Source organism: Megalopta genalis, chromosome 10 (genome assembly GCF_051020955.1).
Source record: "Megalopta genalis isolate 19385.01 chromosome 10, iyMegGena1_principal, whole genome shotgun sequence".
Classification (NCBI taxonomy): domain Eukaryota; kingdom Metazoa; phylum Arthropoda; class Insecta; order Hymenoptera; family Halictidae; genus Megalopta; species Megalopta genalis.
Window position 1 is genome coordinate 8,930,633 of NC_135022.1, and position 17,332 is coordinate 8,947,964.

Consider the following 17,332-nt stretch of genomic DNA (forward strand, 5'->3'; position numbering starts at 1 on the left):
GTTGAGAAATAGACATTCGAACAGCTACGGACAACAAAGCTACACGTAACTGTACCAGAAAAAACTACATAAAAAGAAACTTTATATAATTTCATTGGATACCTTTCCAATATACTACTTATAATTCCGGTACATATATATATATATATATGTGTATATGTAAATAGTTGAAACATTTAAAGCTTTTTACAGAGGTTGACGAAATATATTACACATTACACAGTCTCGTAACACGGAAATTAAACGATCGAACAATACAACATAAAAGTAATATGTACGAAATTGGTGTTCTTTTTCTTTTTTGGGGTATCGTTTATTTATAATAATGTTACTGAAAATACTTGTATGCCGGCTCTTAAATGTCACTATAGAAAAATACATATGTACATGTACATTTAATGTATGTTAATGTAATTGAATCGAGAGACAGGAGGGGGGGGGGGCGTATACCATATTAAAATAAATTGATTATACAATTTTTCTATTAAAATAGCTTGTTTCAAAGAGACTTACGGTGTTGGTAATCTGTCAAAACTGCAAGCAATGTTATTCATATTTTTGGAACAATCACGACGAAGGAAATACAAATTTGTACATATCATCCAAAGAGTTCGACGCTCCGGCTCCGGCTGGTATGGTCAGGTTGAAATTCAGAGTGGGGGTGTATGTATGTACGGTACGGTACAGTACAGTGCAGTACAATGTAGTACAGTATAGTACAGTATACACGGTACAATCACAATCGCAATCGCAGGCACTACAATTGGGCGTACATGAGTGCGTCCACGAGAGATGCCGTCGCTTCGAGTTTCGAGTTTTTGCACGACAGCCGTGAGGCAGACAACAGTGCAGTCGCGCTCAAGTCAAACATTCTACAAGACCAATTCGAAACGTTCTACCGATTGCCGAAAATCCAGAATATTGCGAACTTTATTTTGCTCGATGGCACTCGTCTAACCTCTTCGACAGCAGGTTATGGTTATGGTGGGACATGATGAAAGGTGGCATCACTGAGGATGTGTTGGAAGCACGGACGGAGCCGTACTCATTGATATGACGCCATTTTACTAACCTTTTCGGCGCGGATCGCGACGAACCACTCAAGGTGCTCCACTTCTTACCGTTTCAAGAGCGTACGATTGTATCGTTTATCCTTTGCGAACCGCGTACGGTTATACGTAATTTCAAGCGATTCGTTCAAGCCGGAGTTTACCGGAAGGTACGCAACCCTCGTTACACTGGAATCATCCTTGTGTTCAACAAAAGCTTATAGCAATACTCTCTTGCTGAAACTTGTTACCGTGGTGTCCGGGTCTGATGTGCACTCTCGTTTGTCTTATTTTGACATTAGTTTCATCATAGTAATCTGTTTTGGTGGGAACTCTGGGGCTGAATCATTGTGGAGTGATGGTCACAGCGAAGGGCTTCTTGCATGTCGTACCATGTGCTCAATTTTGTAATACCCTTATCAGAGGTATTATATTAAATGCTTGTTACACATTATAGAGTATACATTAAACATTGACATATACGTTAAATAAGTTGATATTGACATAAAGGAAGACTGTTAGATGTAAGCTTCGAGTTACATTTAGTGTCGCAATAAAATACTTGCGTCTTGGAAATTATGCTGAAATAGTTTGAATCTTCCGCACAAGAAGTGATTTGAAAACTTTTCCGTGTTCTTGCTATTACAAGGGAATAACTAACGGTACATATCACTAGTGTAACAGGTGGCTTTATACATGCATCGGTTACAATCACTTTTATATTCTCCTTGATATATAGTTTCGATTAACGGTATGAATTTCTAAGTACATAAGAAATTGCTTTATTAATACGATCATTTCCTTGAAATAAATTTGTAACAGTAAAGATAATTTATAATATTTAGTCGTTAACGATATTAGGCTTTAATGACTATGTAAACATTTGTTTTCTATTATTTAATATTTATTGTAATAAAGATTAACTCGGTATATATATACGCTTAGTTAGTAATTTAATCGATATAATTGTCTTTCTAATATTTACGTATTAACAATTGAATTATACATTACAGAAAATACTGCTGTAACGAAGCAGTGCTATTATGGAAGATGAGGATGGTGAAAGTAAAGTTGTGGATATGTGGAATATTTTGGGAGAACAGCCACTTAAGGATACTTCTCTTGGAAATTCATTGAAGTCTTCGATCGATAGCGCGTACAGTGACGTAATAGAAGAAGAGAAAAAGCAATTATTACGATACAATTCGATCGTGTCTAAAGAATCGCCAGGAAAGAATAACAGTACAGGATCAAAAATTGTGTTTAAAGGTTTTAAGAAGCGTATTCTGGCGCAAGCTCAAGAAACTCAAACAAATACGTCGAAAAGTGTAGTGCAGGAATCACATTTGACACATTCTAATGCATCGTCGAAGAGTAGCAAAGAAAAAAAGGCAGAAATCAAGCGAGGAAAAATAACAGAATATGCGCAATATTTAGGTCTGCAACCTTCGTTAAAGAACAAGTGTTTAAAGTGTCACTCGTCGTCAAATTTGTGCTCTGTATTAAAACAAAATTTGTGCACTTGCAATTCCACGATGACACCAATGCCCAGCACGTCGGAATCATCCACGGTGTCGCATTCTCCCAACTTCAAAATTACAAGGAAGGTTTATTTATGCGCGGCGTGCGGCACTTACTTTGAAAATTGGAATTTATTTTTACACATGAGAGACATACACAAACGTCATATATGTTTGTTCTGTCTTGGAATGTTCGGCCAAGCAGAAAGGCTGTCGTACCACTTAACTAAAAATCATAGCGTTCCAGAAATGGCGTTTACATCGGTCGAAGATTTTTACGGTGCTTTTAAAGGGTCATGTTATTTAGTTTGTTGTACTTGTGAAAAGGTTTTCTCAGAAACGGATAATTTTTACAATCACTTTTGTTCACCGGCATCGAAACAAGATGTTACCGCATCGATATGTACATTGTGTAGGCAGACAGGTTCGCACGCGAGTACATGCAGTTTAGCAGCGGATACGAGCAAAGAAGTAAATTCTGCTGTGTCACCTCTTACGCAAACAGGTGTCGTACCGACGCATATACTTGACAGGACTGTGAATACCGGAAATAAATTAGTTATGAGAAAATCGATAAAAAATAATAGGTCTAAACATATAGAAGACGGTGTGGTTATTCATCAAAAAGTGCATACGTACATAAGAAAGACTAATAATAAAACTGGGTCTCAATTAAATGAAAGTCCACCTTTTAGTGATATTACGAATAGTGGTGAAAATTCACAAAATGAAGTTCACAATGTAATTAAAGATACTGTTTCAGAGACCATAATGGAAGTCTCGAAATTTGTCGAAGATTCGTACGAAGATAAGGAAGAAGAGACGTGTAAAAGAGAGGTTCCTGAAAATGATATCGAAATAAACTCGTCGACCAATGTAACCAGCCATAATAAGCCATACGATAGCGTAATAGAAACAATTATGGAAGTATCGCGTTGTACGGATAGCGTACAAGACTCGAGATTATCTCCGAGAAAAGAAGATAGAAACGACTTAAACGATACGCTAGATACGTCCGATAAGGTAGAATCGGATTCCGACGAAACTGACAAACACGATACAGAAATTTCGAATAGAACAATCGAAAGTAATAATAGTAGAACGAACGAGTTTGATACGGATTACCGAGAAGTAGACAAATCTGTAAACGAAGATAAAACGATAGAGGCTGCGATAGAAAGAAAAATTGATTCGGATTCGCAAACACCGGAAAGTTCTGTTCACAGTCCTGTTAACCGGTCGCTGTTTAGTCCGCAACACGAATTGCACGCATCGGATTCGCAAGCTAAAGAAGACGGTAGTAAAAACGAAGCTAATGGAAACGTTGAAAAACCCATCGAATCTCAAACTTCGGTCTCGTTCAATGCTGTCCCTTCCTCCGATAGAAGTTTAGTTATAAAAATCTGTACCAACCGAAATTCTCAGTTTTCTGTTGCAAGTAACAACGACGACGCGGAGAATCACGATACTAGCAAGGAATCGGAGGAAAACAATAATGCCGAGAGCCCGTTAACGGAAGATAAAACATCGAATGCTCCCGAAACAGAAAGAGAGAATAATAACAGTGATCGGGTGAACGACGGCGACAGTGATTCCGATAGCTTAAAGTTAGCAGTGGTGGACCGTGATCCCGACGAGATCGAAGAAGCCGAAGAAACGGACGAAGTAAATATGTCGGAAGTTAAAAGTAATTCGAATATGGACGTAGAGGAAAATGTAAAGCAAACGAACGAAGTTACCGATGAGACGATAGCCGAGCTGGATACAACGGAGACACACGAGGTTGCTAAAGAGATTAACGATACGAGTAATAGCGAGGTAAATAACGACGTGGAAACTCAAGTACAGCCGAGCGATGGAATTATGCTGGCTGGAGAGGATGTTCCTTTCATCGATCTGAACGTCGACGGAATACTGGACAGCATAGAGATAGAGAACCTTTTGAAACAGTGCATAGAAGCAGCTAGTCCTATTTGCGTGTATTGCAATCACGCGCGCCACATAGCGGTGAACGGTAAACAGCTAGGGTTACACATGCTCGCTGAACACAAGTTTCATCCTCAGCATCCCGCTATAATAATCCAACCGGATCAATTTATCGTTCGAGTGAAAAAGTCCCTGGACGAATTAGATTTCCAGTTCTTTAATCTAGATTCTTACAGTAGCATCACCGGTACCTATAACGTTCCAGACGTACGAACGTACGAGTGCTTTCACTGTAGATTTCATTCCGCCGTACACAAGGAGCTCTATTTGCATAATCGAAAAATGCATCAAAAAACAATCTTAATTTGTATAATGTGTAAATCAACTTTCTACAGTTACAGCGAATTACTTTGTCACTTATGCCCCGGCACGTATTCGCCGAATATCAATGTAAAGTATAGATGTTGTCTATGTCCTATGGGAAGCCTACCATCCGCGTTCAGACTCATGGTGCATCTACGAAAAAAACATCACGCGTGCGACGTCTGTTTGGAATCTACCGGGAATCAACAGCGTCTCTCGAATCACGTTTGGAAGCACAAGTTACACCATTTATGTTATAGATGTGGGATCGCGTACAGGAACAAACCGGACATTACGAAACATTTATTTTGGAAGCATGGAACGGAGAGTGTGCTGTGTAAGAAATGTTTACAGAAGAAATGGCCACATATTTATCACTTCTGCATACCACCGACTGCTTTCGTCTGCGAGGAATGTGGATCGAGCTTTTCCAGAGCCGTTGGCTTGAAGGTACACAAAAGGCTACACTCCGGAGACCGGCCGTATACTTGCAACGAATGTCCCGAGCGTTTTATTTCACGAAAATTATTGACCAAGCACGAAGATGCTCACAAAGAGCCACCGTGTAGCACAAATTCGACGGATTCGCTGAATCAACAATTGGCAAACGACGAAGAGAAATCGGACAAGGAGAAAATTGTTACGGCCGAGAGTATCGATACCGTATCCGACTCTGCGAAGGAGCCGAAGGAACCGGTGAAGAAGGTCGTCGACGTGTACGATTTACCGCCTTTGAATCTTTCCTCCGAGAGCGACACGGACTCTGAAGATGAGAAGGTAGAAATCAAAGAGCCCAAAGAGACTGAAACCGCTAAACCGATAGAAGAAACTGCAGCTTCTCCCGTAGAACCGAAATCCGCCGCTTCTCCCGTGCTAGCCGCGGACAGTATAGTGGAGGTTGAGCAGAACGACGAAGAGAAGGAACAGGGTGCGCAAATAATGGACGGGATTTGGGACAATTTCAAAACGTACACGGCAAGTTTGCAGATGAAAGAGCCGGGTAGTGGCGATCTTCCGGTAAAAGAACAGGAACCGGAGACCGATATGGAATACTTGAGGAGTATAATATTGGCCGACCACGATTACTGCGTGGTGTGGTCGAACAAAGATAAAGAAGCAGAAGGAGGAGGAGGAGGAGGAGGAGGAGGAGGAGAAGAAGAAGGAGAAGCAGGGTCTAAAGTAGAGGAGAAGAAAGAGGTGAACTCGAGCGGGGACCAAGAATCGACGTGCAAAGTAGAGAAGAGCCCGTCCGGCAGCAACGTTGCGCAAAGCGTCGCCGAGACCGAGACCGAGACCGACGCGAACAGAAAGAAGGCGAAGAGTCCAAAGAAGAAGAAGCAGAGCGGCAGCACGTCGTCGAGCGACTCTTCGAGCGACAGCGACTCCAGTAGTTGTTCCTGCGGGACCAACTGCAGCTGCAGCAGTTCCACGTCCGGTAGCTCGTCCAGCTCCAGCAGTAGTTCCGACTCGGACAGTTCGACTTCGGACGGTTCTCCGAAGAAGCAATCGAGTCGCAAGGAACGAAAGAAGGAGAAGGAAGCTGTACAAGAATCGGAATCGGCGAACGTCGACGCGGAGAACAAAGCAACCGCGGAGGCGGAGAACGGGGAAGCTGCGATCTCGGTGGATCCGGTTTGCCCCCCGCCTCAGCTGTTGCTGAGGGAGTCCGACCTGGAGACGGACGAGACGGAGACGGACGAGGACTTTTACGACGAGCATCCGCAACAGCTGGCGAACAAGCTGCTCGCCGAGAAGCGGAATCAGTTGCTGCTCCTGGCAGCCGTTGCACCGGCGTCCACGGAGTCCGCGATCCCGTTGAACAACGGTTTGGCGGACGCGGACGCGGACGCCGCGATACCTTCCCCGGACCCCGTCCCGGGCACCGCGGAGGACCATCCCCAGCAGAAGAGGAAGGTCAAGACGAAGAAACGGAAAAAAGGGGAGAGAGCGAAGCAGCGCAACGCGGCGGCGCCGGCCGTGGAGTCCATAAAATTGAACATTCCTAAAGCGTTTTACCAAAAGAACCCGGGCTTCTCGGCCTCGTCGCCGGCGACGATGCAGCAGGGCGTGGCGTCGTCGGTGCCGAGCATAATCGCGAACGACGCGCACCCCATGAGCGCGATCGTCGAGCCTCGAACGGTAGGAGGCGGTGGGAGGCCGGGTCAGAACGTGAGCGGTAGCGGTTCCGAAACGGAGAACAAACGCTCGTCGAAGCGGAAGAGGGTACCGAAGCGGTTCTACGGCGACTCCAGCGACGAGGAGGTGGAGAAGCAACCGACGATGAAATGGAGGAAGGTGGAGACGGCCTCGTTCGCGCCGGTGCCGAGTCTGAAACCGCTGCCACCACCGAGACTGTCCTTCGGCGGGAAGACCGTGGCGTACAGGCCGGCGGAGAGCCAGCAGGAGAGCCCGAGGATCGCCACGGCCTCGGCGACCGAGTCCGAGGAGCCGGCGGAAAGTAGCAGCGACTCCAGCGACACGGAGATCGAGGCTAGCCAGCAGCTGCAAACGCATCTGCCGGAGAGCAACCCGCCGATCCCGGAACGGCCGGTCAATCTCTACTGTTACTGTCAGTGCCCGTACGACGAGGTCTCGGAGATGATCGCCTGCGACGGCGAGGACTGTCGCATCGAGTGGTTTCACTTCGAGTGCGTCGGCATCATGGTACCGCCCAAGGGCAAGTGGTATTGTCCGGACTGTAGAAAGAAACACGGTATCGTGCAAAACGAGGACTACTTCGACTGATAGCAGCGGGTGGTGTCTGCGTGTTGAAATTGCTTTTTAGGCATACTCGATGATCGCGACCGCTCAACCGTCCCTCCTCCGTCTCTTCTCGCGGAGATTGCGCTCTCGTCTCCCGGCGATTTCGGAAAATGGACTTTCGTTGCTTAGAGTGTTCTTCCAAGTTGAAACAGTCCTGAGTGCAATGTTTTTTAAAGCCTTGACACGTACCGCGATTCGACGCACGTTCCACGTGCTGTGCACCGTATGCAACGTGTGTACGAACGATTGGGCGACGACTCGAAGAAGAATACGCGTAGAAATTTTGGCAAGTTACGCGAACGTGATCGTAACGTTGCATCGGGTTGGGCAGAATGTAATTGATTTCGAAATGCTCCATAATATATCGTTAATATAATATCAATTGAAAAATTCCTCCTTGAAACGTGCGATTCTTCTTAACGTTAGCTGTAATCGGATATAGCGTCGAACTTTGGAAAATTTCAGATTTCGCAACGGCTACGTATATATTATCTGTTTTGAAATTGTTCAATATCTTGGAACGTTCGAAACACGCTTGAAGTTTTAGAATAAATCCAAATATTTCTTCGGAGATTTCAGAAATTCTCATTGTTTCGATACTATTCTAGATTATTCGAAACTATTCTAACGTTTCAACTTTTCTGAACGACGTTTAACGACACTTTGACACTTTTCTCAGGCGTTTCTCGCGCAACGAACAACACTCTATTGAAATTGTAGCATCGAGCACAAACTGCCAGGCAGGTCGAATCGAATCGAATCGAATCGAATCGAATCGAATCGAATCGAATCGAATCGAGAGGGGAAATTGAGCGGTCGCCATTCATTCTGAACATTTTCCTTTTCTTCTTCTTGGTAAACAAACGAATCGTACATTGTTCCACGTTGATATTTTTCTTAAGCTGACTATAACGGTAAAAAAAAAAGAGAGAAGAGGTAATATGAGAAATGTTTGTACATAACTGTAAATACGCCTTAGTGTTTAAAAAGAAGCAGCGAAGCAAGGTTTTTTGTGTACATTTGTTTGTACTTCTTTTAAACGACGAAAAAAAGCGCCGTGTGTAAATTGATCGGTCTAGCCGATTAGGCGGTGTAGCGTTCTAGAAGGAAATCTAGGCTATGTCGTAGAACGAAGAACTTTTCGGAGTTTCTAAGCTCGCGAGAGGGGAGGGCTGTTTGAATCGATTCGAATTTCAAGATATCGCGCGCGGCCGATACGACTGTCGGCGGCACTGCTGGCGGTGTCTGTGTCCCCGTCGGACGATCGCATTCCTTCGAGAATCGGTACTTTTTCATTCTCCCAAAGTACACGCAAAGACGATACACGCTTACCGAGCTTTAAACGATTTTTTCTTCGTACGGTCTTGCTCCCTTTATCGCTCGATTCGGCGACATTTTTACAATCGCGCACGTTATCTCTTTGCAACTCCTTTCCCCCGTTTTCAATTTTCGTTTTAGTATTACACCGTGAAAAGCGATATCTTCCTCCGACTTCACCGAACCGACTTCTTATCGATTTATTATCGTGCTGCTTCTTCTTCTTCTTCTACCACTACTTCATCTTCTTCTTTTTCTTCATCATCGTCGTCGTCGTCGTCGTCGTCGTCGTCGTCGTCATCGTCGTCATCGTTATCAGCAGCAATTGTTTTAGAGTTTAGAGTAACCGACGAACGGATCTTTTATCATTTTTCTAGTCTAGCTACACTACACACTCGTTCTTGTCAAGAAACAGCTCCGAATTCGTTGATAACGTTCTTTTCCCAGGCCTATATACCGAGCGCGCTATAATTCTCTCCTGGATTCGGAATCCGAGCGGTGTTCGTTCACATTTCGGCGACTACACACCGTTTAGCATAATGTTTGGCGACCGAAATTTCGACACGTACGTCGCGGTGGTAAACGACACGAAGCTTATCTTTTCTTTTTTCGTTCGATTTTCCAATTGTATTCGACTTTCGTAATTCGTTCCGACTTTTAATTTATTCTCGAGGATTTTGTAGTTTGCGATTGGCCGAGAACGGCGACGAAAACATAGAGGGAGTATCGGTCCGAATAAATAGATAATTGGAAAACAAAGAAAATCGATCGCACGAATACCGCGTCTTCGCTTCCGGAAGAAAAGTTAGGGTTCGCGCGCTCGCACAGCTCGGCCGAATCGGATTGTAACGTTCGTTTCGCGCGATCGCGATCGCGATCGCGTTCGTCGCCGAAACAATCGAATTCTTTTCATTTTCGACGCACGAGAGGCGGAAGGGATGGCTAAATACGTTAGTGTTCGTACATGTTTAATAGAATTCGCAGTACATGGTTATGATAATAATATTGGTAATAATAGTGGTAATTGTAATTGACGTTAACATGCCAGCAATGCGAATAACGACGCAGATTAATTATTCATCGTCAGCCCTCGTTTCCTCCGACAACTCGATACCCATGATGTCCGTGATAAACTCTTTGTAAGATATCCTCTGTATCATAAAATAATAATACATTAATTTCGGCGAGCCTAAGTGTCTTCCTTTCTTCTTTGTCGCACGCGCTCGCTAAATTTCTCGAGCTTCGTTATCGGTAGAGAGAGAGAGACCCCCTTCCCCACGCGTCGGTTCGCGCGAACGTAAGATTTTCAACATAGAAATCGAAACGGAGATAGCCGTGTACGTATATTTTTTAATTTACGACTTCGAGAGATTGCGAATGAAATGCGCACGCTCGCGCGCGCGATACCGTCGCGTCTTCGAGAGCACAAACTTTAGAATTTCGTGCTTCTATTCGATTTTGTAGAGTCGATCGTCGATCGTTGGACAAATTTTTCATTTTCAAACGTTATCGAGTCGAAATTCGCGCGCGCGCGCGATCGTCGCGGGGTATATTTCGATTCGAACGTTTTCGAGGGAAAACGTCTATAGTTTGCAAAATTCGAACGAATATACACGTGCACGGAGATCGGTAAAATCTCCGAACAAGTGTGTCTTTTTTTGAGAACGATCCGCCATTTTTTTCCCTCGATTATCAACGAATCGCGCGCGTACGTTTTGAAAGTACGAAAACGAATTTCTATAAAATATCGAATCGATCGAGAAAGACCTTGTACCTCTGGCAAAAAATGTCGCTTCCGTCGTAGATTTCGTTTCTCTTTGTCTCGATCGTCGTCGTTGTCGCCGCAACCGAGAAGAAGCTTCGGATACGCGTAAGCTTCTTGCGGCGTAAACGGTTCCCCTGAAGAATAGCGTGCGACCGAAGTCTTTGTTTTCGAGAAATCGCTGAGGAAAATTGCGCGTTCTTCGAAGCGAAAGAACGCGGGGCGTACCGAAACCCTTGCTCCTGTACGGTGGCTGGTCCACGGGACCTTTTCCCAGCAAAACGTTCAGAAATTGATCGCGCGTCAGAACCGGGTTCTCCGTCCCCGAAGATGGACGTCTACCAGGATCGGCGAACGTTTGGAAAGCATCTTGCAACTGGCGCAAAGAAATTCCGAAGGCGGGACGATGGTTTATGTAATACTTGACGAATTCGTCGAACGTTATTTCCTCGGTTATTTCGCCATTTTCCGCGTAGGTTCTGTAGGAGATCTCGTTCATTAGAATCTCTATCTGGAACAGCGAATAGAAAAGATTCGGCTATTTTTCCGAAATTGCCCGTCGACCGTACACGCGTGGTCCGATCGAAAGTACAGCGCGGTTCGGTTCGTTCGTCGGCGCGTACGATAAATACGAAACAAAGGGGAAAAAAGGAAAAAAAAGGAGAAGAAAGGAGAAGAAAGGAGAAGAAAAAGAAAAGAAATTGTTTTCCAATCGATAAAACGATTACATCTTGGTTGGTGGGATAAAATCCAATGGCCCGCATCAGATTCGGTATCTGCTTGGTGTTCATTTTCTCGCTTACTATTCTGGTAGCCGGTGTATTTTCACCTTGATGCAGAATTTGCGCATAGTAGAAGAAAGCTTTGATTTCGTCGATCAGCCAGCCTTTCCTTCCTCCCTCGAGGAGACAATAATACGGCGAAAGTCCCTGACCCCCTAACGTTTCCAATACGTCGACCGATCTGAGGTCAATTAGGAAAACGATGAAACCGGTGGTGATTAATGGTACGAGAGACGGAAGAAGAAAGTATCGATAAAGATATAAATATTTCACGCGGGTTCGTTGTCGGGCAAAAGATACGCGTATCATTCGTCGTACGAATAAGTATCTTCGGAATTTTTGTCGTTTCACGCCTAGCTTTTCCGAAATTCGTTTAATCGGCGAGAGAGTAGCTTTTGTATCGTCGCGATGCTGTCCCTTGTCCTTTTCTAATCATCGATATTGCAATCGGGTGTCACAGAGGTGTGTAACTTTTTCGTAAGAAATCGCGCCAGTCGCGCAACCCGAACGAACAGTCGATCGTGAAATTCGTAGCGAATTCGTAGGTTTTGGTAAAAGCGAGCTGTGTATCGTACCTGGATTTAATTTGCCACATCAAGACGCAGGGATCGTTGTAACCGGAAGTAAATAAAATGTTCCCGTCGCAATTCACACCGATGTTAGCGATCTGTCGGAATTCGCATTTCGGAGATTATCAATGTAAGTTCGAGGGGCGTGGATGTTTTTAATTACCTTGCGCGGATGTCCCACCATTCCTAAAGTTTTGTAAGGATTACCGTCGAGAGGAAGTATTTGAAGACCGAATTCCTTCTCGGTCGCAAATATTATGTATCTGTTCTTTTTATATTCTTTGCTAGTTAATACCTGGACGATTCGTGAAAACGGTTAGTTTTTCTTGGATTTGTTCTTCCACAGTCTCTCCGACTATTTAAGCGTACCTCGCAGTATTGAACCGGTGCACCGAAAATCGGGCCCAAAAACGTTCCTCGTATCATTTTCGTTACGTCGTTCAGCAGTCGATATTTGTACTTGTACAAATAGAGTAGATAGTTGTAGCATAACGATATTAGCCGATAAAGATTTATAATGTTTTTTTAAGTACGTACGTGTACCGCGCGCGCGCGCGCGCGCGCGCGCTCGTAAAACTGACAACAAACCAAATAGTAGAGTAAGCGAACCGTTGTTAAGAATTGTAATTAATAAAAAAAGAAAAGTAAGGAGAAATTGTTTCCATTAATTTTCACGCATCGCGATGAACGCGTATTAAAACGCGAGTCTGAAAAATATACGCGTGGAATTTGAGATTCAAAAGCAAAGTTTAAAACCCATTTTTTTACAGAATGTCCCCGTCCAATGATAAAAATCGCAAAGATATTTTCTAACACCGTATCTCTCTGGTCGAGTGTACATAGTTTTTTTAATCGATTACCTCCGAATTGGAAATCATTAAAAATTGTTCGACGCCAAAATTAGGGTACCAGGAGAGGGAAAGCGGAATCGCCGATGATTCGATTTCATAAACTTCCAGTATCTGGAGACCAGGCTCGGGATAAGGACCGCTTGAACGAATGTACGAGTTGGTAAAGTTAGTCGTTAAAAAATTCATTTACGTATTACCAATTATTCGAAATCGTGTTAAGAAATTGTGTGTCGAATTAATTTAAGAAAGACAAGCGATAATCGAGAAGAAAGAAAGAAAGAAAGAAAGCTACCGTAACGGATAAAGTTAAATATCGTTGGTCGTCGTATCGCCGTCTTCGAGAGAAGGTAAAAATCTTTTATTCCACGGTGTACGTATATACTCTTTTTTCGTTTGGATCTGCTTTATAGATATTTGCACGAAACAACCTGCACCGCGTATTACCTATTTTTCAGGTCGTATTCGACCAATCTCCTATCTTCGCCCAAGGAGAAAAATCGAGGTGTAACGGTATTGGAGGTAGCTGGTCCAAACCGTATGTCCGTTATGGTTGCCCGGTGAGCACGATACTTTCCAAGGAAAGCCCATGGATGATCTCCTAAGAGTATATCCAAATTTCTCTTAAATATTGCCACTACCAATTCGTTGTCCTGAAAATGCAAGTACCGCGTTACATTTGCAATCGCTCTCGCGATTGTGTTTAATTAGCGACGAATCGCTTTCGTTTCGTCGATAAATTTCATCGATATTTACAGAATACGCCATATATTCCGCGCACTCCGTGAAAGCTAGCTTAATTATAGATTCCCAGGAATGCTTGTACGGCACGTCGTGAATCGGTTCCAACGTGATCGGGTGTAGAATCCATAGCGTTCCATTGTCGAGACCGCAAACGAGCTGGTCCCCTGCGCGTGTCACGATATTATACATATTTTGCGATAATCGATCGCGGCGATCGATTTTTATATAGATCGAGAGATTTAAACGCTGGAACTACCGAACCGATCGATAATAGGAACCGGTAATAGGAACTTTTACGGATAAACTTATTTTCTCAAGGAAATAGCGTGATCGGAATTGTGCGAGGTTCGAATAGAATCGAATCTTCTCACCGTCGTAAAGTTCTTTTTTGAAAAATATATACCGATCCTGTCGCCGTTTTCAAATAATACACGTTTAAGTCGGTCTTGTTCGGAGGTCGGTAGTTCTAGCTCGAAGATTTGCCAAATTCTAAATACGTATCGGATTTATTCGACGGACGAATAAATCGACGACGGTTACCTAACGGCGAATACTTGAGCACGGAAACAGCGATCGATTTATCCCTGGTTTGCGGGCATGTAACGTACGTGATGTTGCTAGTTTTCACTTGCCTCTCGACGATGTACTGAAAATCTGGCAGCGGAGGGACGGTTCTGCGTACGATCAACTTGCGTTTCTCGTATTCGTACAAGCACAATATACCCTGTGCATTTCCTGTGGCCACGTAATGGCTTGAAACGGGAAAATTCATAGAATTCATCGACGAAAGCATTTATTACGGTTACCTCGAAAGATTTTTCTGCGAACCTTCGCGAGGAGACTTTAGCGCAGATTTCACCGCGAACTACCGCCGCGACGATTTTCCATAGAAATCGAGATGGAATCGCTCCGTCTCGACCGGTCCCTGAATTTTTATCTCGAAGATAGGCGATAATTTGCGCGCGACAACGAGAACGTCGAGTGCGCCGATGCGATTGTTTCATTGTACACTCGATCGAAAATTGTGTACAACAAGCTCGTAATTTAGTTAATAGCATTTCGCGAATTACCGTTTCGTGCTTTACTCCTTTTTATGCATAAATATGCATAAATATTTACATCGATATCCGGAATCCGGTGATCTCTATGATATCTTTACATGGAAAAACCATGAATCGAGGCGAAAGATTTCTTCCATATTATTTCGGAAGTTTATCGTTAAGACGGAATTTGTCATTTTTGTTTTGCAGAAAATTGAAAATCTCTGCTTACCTTCGAGGATGCGCGTCCAAGCTGGTAACGGACAAGCCTACGTCGTGCAAGAAAAAATGGCACTTGGACGTCGGAATATCGATCAACGCGATCGCGCCGGTAGCAGAACCTTCGTGAAATATCCTAAGTAAACGACTAAATTACACAGAAAGGAGTAATTTTAACGTTCTTACCGATGAAAAATGGGTCGGTATGGAAAGGCGCGCTTTCAAAAGTGGCATCCAGTGCAACGCGACGAGGTTGAACAAATGGTCCTTGCTTCCCCTCGTAATCTCTCTGCATGTGTTCCAAGTTTACAGTTATCGTGGACGATGAATCATCGTCGTACGATACCATCCCAACTTCTGTCATTTTTAAATATTCGAGTTTCTGTTTACAGATTGTCGTATCTACACGATGACCTTCTTCTTCTTCTTTTTCTTCCTCTTCCTCTTCCTCTTCCTCTTCCTCTTCTTCTTCTCCGTGTGCACCTTCTTCTTCTTCACCCGTGTCGTCCGAGACGTCTGTAACAGTTAGTATAATTTGATAGACTCCAGTAGATCGTATCGTCTGCAATGTTATTTCTGTCGTTGATCGTACGGCGGTTATCGTTTCGCATACGAAACGTTAATTTTTGTAGAAAAATATATTTTCCCTAAGGTTATTATTTGATCGTTATCGATCTCGATATTCGATCATTTAATAATCGATAACCGATAGCAAACCTACCGTCGGGGGTTCTAACGGTAGCCCGAGGACCCAATAAATTGGATGTAAAGTTAAAGCTAACCGATCGTATAGAGTTGACACCAAAGTTGCGAACCCAATAGACGAGTTTTAATTGAAGGTCGTAAAAGATAACTCCGCCCTCCATGGTTGCTACGACTATCGATCTGAAACCATAGATACGCGCGTTAACATTATTTGAAATATCAACGAGACAGATGATAACGATGCGATCGATTACTCGTTGTAATGTAGAATCACGTTAATGGAGCACTTTTGTAATCGCACAGTTTTCACGTGCGTCATATTTGCCTTATCTCCGATGCGTTCCTTTCCAGCCCAGAACAAAACGTACCCTGTATATAGAAGTTACATGAAAACGATATTCTTTTTTATTCGAACGAAATTAAATAGAGTACCGCGCACTCTGTTCTAGCGTTTCCGATTAGAAATACAGTAAATACGATCTATGTATACGTAGTTAGCGTTCGTGGATTAAGAATACCGTTCGATGTCGCAGTATAGGCCCGTTGCACGTTCGGCGCGATGCAAGAACAATTCAAGATTCCGCACCTTCGTAGATCGCCTACGATTTCTGGACAATGATATTTCAACTCGGAATCTTCCTGACGAACGAATTATACGTAGAAAATGTTAGACCGCCGAGTTTTATTCGCTTGTAACCAAAGACGCGCGGATTCAAACAATTATTGTTCCGTAGAATTTTCAAATAATATTATTCGTTGAACGGTATTTCTGTCGACAAATATGTATGATCGGTAGTTTCTGTGCTCGGGGACATTCGTACGAACCCAAGTAACGAATACAACGGTGGAGTCGCCGGTCAAAAGAAATTCCTCGGATAATTCTTCGTTGAAACTGATTTCCTTCGTTCTATCCGTCGAGCATTCGGCCAGTTCTACGGATGCTGTAAAAATATTTTCTCGTCAGAACTATGCGACGCGCAACGAAGCAGCCTGTCGATAAAAATACGTATGCGATTTGTTCGAATAACCGTCTGGTTCGTCTCTTCCATAAGTCCACAACCAAAATTGCAACTTTTGGTATCTTTCGTTGCCAACGGTCACTATGTATTTCGCATTTGGACTGATTTTCGCAGCGGTGAGGGAATGGTTTTCGTGCGAATCGAAGAGCGTGCAAATTGGTACGCTGGAAGAAATTCATCTCGGATTAAAGTTAATATTCTGCGCGATAGATTCGTTGTAATGCAATTACGCCGAAATATATGTATTCGCTAAATAGAATGTTGCCTTTATCGGGTTTATCTCTTTACCCAGTTTCGGTGTCCCAAACGACGATCGCGTGATCGTTTTCAAAATCCGCGGATAACAACCATTTCCCGTCGTTCGAGGTCGAAAGCGTTTTCACTGCGTGTTCCTGTCCAGTTTTGTTAGTTCGATCGGTTTAGTTATTCGACGGTTCGAGTCGCACAAATACGAAGATGTTACGTACATGGCCTTGAAGCGGGATGGCCCTTCTCGTTTCGTAGTTGTAAAGCATTACAGCGTGCGAGCAGGCATACGCGATAATCGTTCGATTTTTCGTAGTCAAATTGATCAGAGGTACTTCTGGGTTCATTCCAAACGACCATAATAATTTCTAATCGTATTCGAGACAAACGGTTATTTCTAATCAACTTCCAAGTTTTATCTATATAGTTTCTTTAAAGAAATTGTATTACCGCTACGTTA

The 17,332-nt window shown here is 43.6% G+C and overlaps 2 protein-coding genes across 4 annotated transcripts; one reads left to right on the top strand and one right to left on the bottom strand.

Annotated features, from left to right (window-relative positions):
- The first annotated feature begins 456 nt into the window (after window positions 1-456).
- MESR4 (misexpression suppressor of ras 4) lies at window positions 457-8,638 on the top strand. Of its 3 annotated transcripts, none has more exons than XM_033474497.2 (2): window positions 457-1,219; window positions 2,063-8,638. In XM_033474497.2, the coding sequence occupies exon 2, from the start codon at window positions 2,093-2,095 to the stop codon at window positions 7,601-7,603; it is 5,511 nt and encodes a 1,836-aa protein (XP_033330388.2). In that variant the 5' UTR covers window positions 457-1,219; window positions 2,063-2,092; the 3' UTR covers window positions 7,604-8,638. The 3 variants fall into 3 exon arrangements, with proteins under 3 accessions (XP_033330388.2, XP_033330391.2, XP_033330392.2); XM_033474500.2 differs by having other exon boundaries at window positions 457-1,105; XM_033474501.2 differs by lacking the exon at window positions 457-1,219 and adding an exon at window positions 1,226-1,474.
- Window positions 8,639-11,078: 2,440 nt separating this feature from the next.
- Window positions 11,079-15,926, bottom strand: LOC117222740 (cilia- and flagella-associated protein 251). The gene is made up of 8 exons (XM_076524703.1): window positions 15,862-15,926; window positions 15,624-15,787; window positions 15,089-15,418; window positions 14,916-15,024; window positions 14,184-14,395; window positions 13,656-13,807; window positions 13,347-13,552; window positions 11,079-11,211 (listed from the first exon to the last, which is right to left on the bottom strand). The coding sequence occupies exons 1-8, from the start codon at window positions 15,924-15,926 to the stop codon at window positions 11,208-11,210; spliced, it is 1,242 nt and encodes a 413-aa protein (XP_076380818.1). The 3' UTR covers window positions 11,079-11,207.
- Between the last annotated feature and the right edge of the window lie 1,406 nt (window positions 15,927-17,332).